This window comes from Trachymyrmex cornetzi, unplaced genomic scaffold, assembly GCF_001594075.2.
Source record: "Trachymyrmex cornetzi isolate Tcor2-1 unplaced genomic scaffold, Tcor1.1 scaffold938, whole genome shotgun sequence".
Taxonomy (NCBI): Eukaryota; Metazoa; Arthropoda; class Insecta; order Hymenoptera; family Formicidae; genus Trachymyrmex; species Trachymyrmex cornetzi.
The window spans coordinates 204,451-206,877 of record NW_017300287.1 but is presented as its reverse complement, the minus strand read 5'-3'; the positions used below and the strand labels follow the sequence as shown (position 1 = coordinate 206,877).

The following is a 2,427-nucleotide window of genomic DNA, read 5'->3' as shown; positions in this document are numbered from 1 at the left end:
GTATCCACGGCAGTGTCGCTGCGCTTGGCTTAGCGCCGAGACACTACCAGTGTCTCCAGATAAGACTTGTTTGTCTCTCAGTCACGCCTCTTGTTCACCAACGTGATGATCGGTCTGGCGAAATCCACTCCGGTGATGCGGAAACAGTGACTTGGTTGTACTCGGCTGCTGAGCAGCTCGCCCATGAGTTGCGTTGATGTCCTTGGTTCGACTCGAAAGCAACGCACGCAGTTTCGACACACTAAGCGGGCCAAAGATTTCGCCTTGAGTGGCCAGTAACGTTCTCTAATGGTGTTCAACAGCGACTGTTGGTTTGCGTGAAGTAATCGCACGTGCTCTCTCTCGAACAAGAGCTTGGTGAATCGATCATCCGACGGCAGTAGAATTGGATGTTTCCGCTCAAAGTTCCAATTGGTGCGCTGCAGACGACCGCCCACTCGAAGCAAATCGTATTCGTCAAGAAAGGGAGCCAACGATGCAAGCTTGTTCGATGGCCCTATGTTCAGAAATTGAGTCATGGAAGTGCTTGGACTGTACGTGTTAGAGGAGACTACGGTATGCTACTCGTATCTCGGTAATTGACAACAGACCTACTGTCCGTTCGGAGGCCTTTCTTCTTGCGTTTGACACAAATCTTGCAGTACGCGCTCGATTTTGGTTAAAGAACAGATATTTTCTAGTTGCATTTGAATACACGGCTGTCCTTGAACAATAACCTGACATGTTCGGGTTTTCTTGCGTCTTTCTGTCACAATTACTTCATGATTCTCCATCGAAGGATCTGTTTCGCGATCGCCGTCAAAGGTAATCTCTCCTGTGAACAGCCATGGTGGTCCCGCCCACCATAACCTTAAGTTTTCGAGTTGACTCGGGCTGGTGACGCGTGATATCACATCAGTCGGATTCTCCTTGCCGCTCACGTGACTCCAATATCTTGCTGGCAGGTTCTCGGTAATTTCAGTCACCCTGTTACACACAAACGGTTTCCAACGCGATGAGTTGCCCTTGATCCAATATAAAACGATTTCCGAGTCGGACCATGCTCGTACATCTTCAATCGGCACTCGAATGGCCGACCGAGTGGTGACAAGTAATCGTGCCAACAGGACGGCGCCGCACAATTCCAAGCGAGGCAAGGATATCGTCTTCATCGGGGCTATGCATGACTTTGAGCAAAGCAGTCGCGAACTGATTTCTCCTTGGGCGTTTTCAGCTTGCACATATACACAAGCGCCATAGGCGCGTTCGGATGCATCGCAAAATCCATGCAGAGTCAAGCGCCGACCATTATCACAGGTAACGACGCATCGTAGGATTCGCTGCATTCCCAGAGCCACTAGTTCGTCTCTAAAATGCCTCCATCTGTTAAGCAATTCGTCGGGAAGCCGGCTGTCCCAGTCGCAATCAATTTTCTAAGTCTTTTGCATGAATAATTTTGCTCGAGTGAGAACTGGTCCTATTAATCCTAGTGGATCGAAAAATTTGCTGATTGCGGAGAACATTTGCCGCTTAGTAGTCACCGCATTGAATTCGCGTACTGCAAACTGGAATCTATCTTCGCTTGGATTCCACTCTAGACCGAGAGTCTTGACTGTGTCCTTGTTGTCGATTGCAACGATCTCGCCTTTGCCCTTAGGTATCCGAACTAGAATTTCCGCAAGATTCGAATTCCACTTGTGCGTTTGAAAGCCTCCGGATTTTAGCAACTCCACGATTTGGCCTTGTAGTACACTTGCTCTCGCAACATCTTGGGCGCCGGTCATGATGTCCACATAGATTTCCTCACGCAAAACTCTAGAAGCGTCCGGGTACTCGCGTTTCCTTAACTCCTCGAGTTTATACACTTAGTAGCTAAGTAAGATGAGCTCGATTCTCCGTACGTGACGGTGTTTAATCTAGACGGTGTTTGATCAGTTCATCTGGAAAGAATCTCAATAAAATTCTCTGATAATTGCAGTCTTGCGGATCGACGACTATCTGACGATACAATTGCCTAATATCTCCGGTCAGTGCAATCGTATGCGGAATCGAATCATTATTTCGAGCAGACTCTTTTGAATGGTTGGGCCGACCATCAATATGTCGTTGAGTGATTTACCGGAGATTGTTTTGATCGACGCATCGAAAACTACGCGCAACTTAGTTATTGTACTGTCTTCCTTCACGATGCCGTGATGAGGCAAATATACTATCGACGAATCAGTTTCGTGCTCCCCATCGACGACTCGCGACATGTGATCTAGCTCTTCGTATTCGCGTATGAAGGTCGCATACTGCTCATGTAATGAAACATTGCCCTTGAATTTACGCTCCAGTTGTCTTAATCGTTTCTCGGCGATATCCCGCGACTCGCCTAATGGTTCCGCGCCATCGATGATTGGCAGACGAACTATTTTTCTACCGCTATCATCGCGTTTAGTAGTTCTA

At 47.9% G+C, this 2,427-nt stretch overlaps 1 protein-coding gene across 1 annotated transcript; it reads right to left on the bottom strand.

The window, feature by feature from the left end:
• Positions 1-77: 77 nt before the first annotated feature.
• On the bottom strand, positions 78-1,763 carry LOC108769726 (uncharacterized). The gene is made up of 3 exons (XM_018520868.1): positions 1,507-1,763; positions 595-1,389; positions 78-531 (listed from the first exon to the last, which is right to left on the bottom strand). The coding sequence occupies exons 1-3, from the start codon at positions 1,761-1,763 to the stop codon at positions 78-80; spliced, it is 1,506 nt and encodes a 501-aa protein (XP_018376370.1).
• Positions 1,764-2,427: the final 664 nt, after the last annotated feature.

Coding starts and splice junctions, on each gene's coding strand:
- LOC108769726 (XM_018520868.1), bottom strand. CDS start 1,763: ATGACCGGCGCCCAAGATGTTGCGAGAGCAAGTGTACTACAAGGCCAA. Junction 1,390..1,506: donor AATGCGGTGACTACTAAGCG/GCAAATGTTCTC, acceptor CGACTGGGACAG/CCGGCTTCCCGACGAATTGC. Junction 532..594: donor GAAAGGCCTCCGAACGGACA/GTAGGTCTGTTG, acceptor TAACACGTACAG/TCCAAGCACTTCCATGACTC.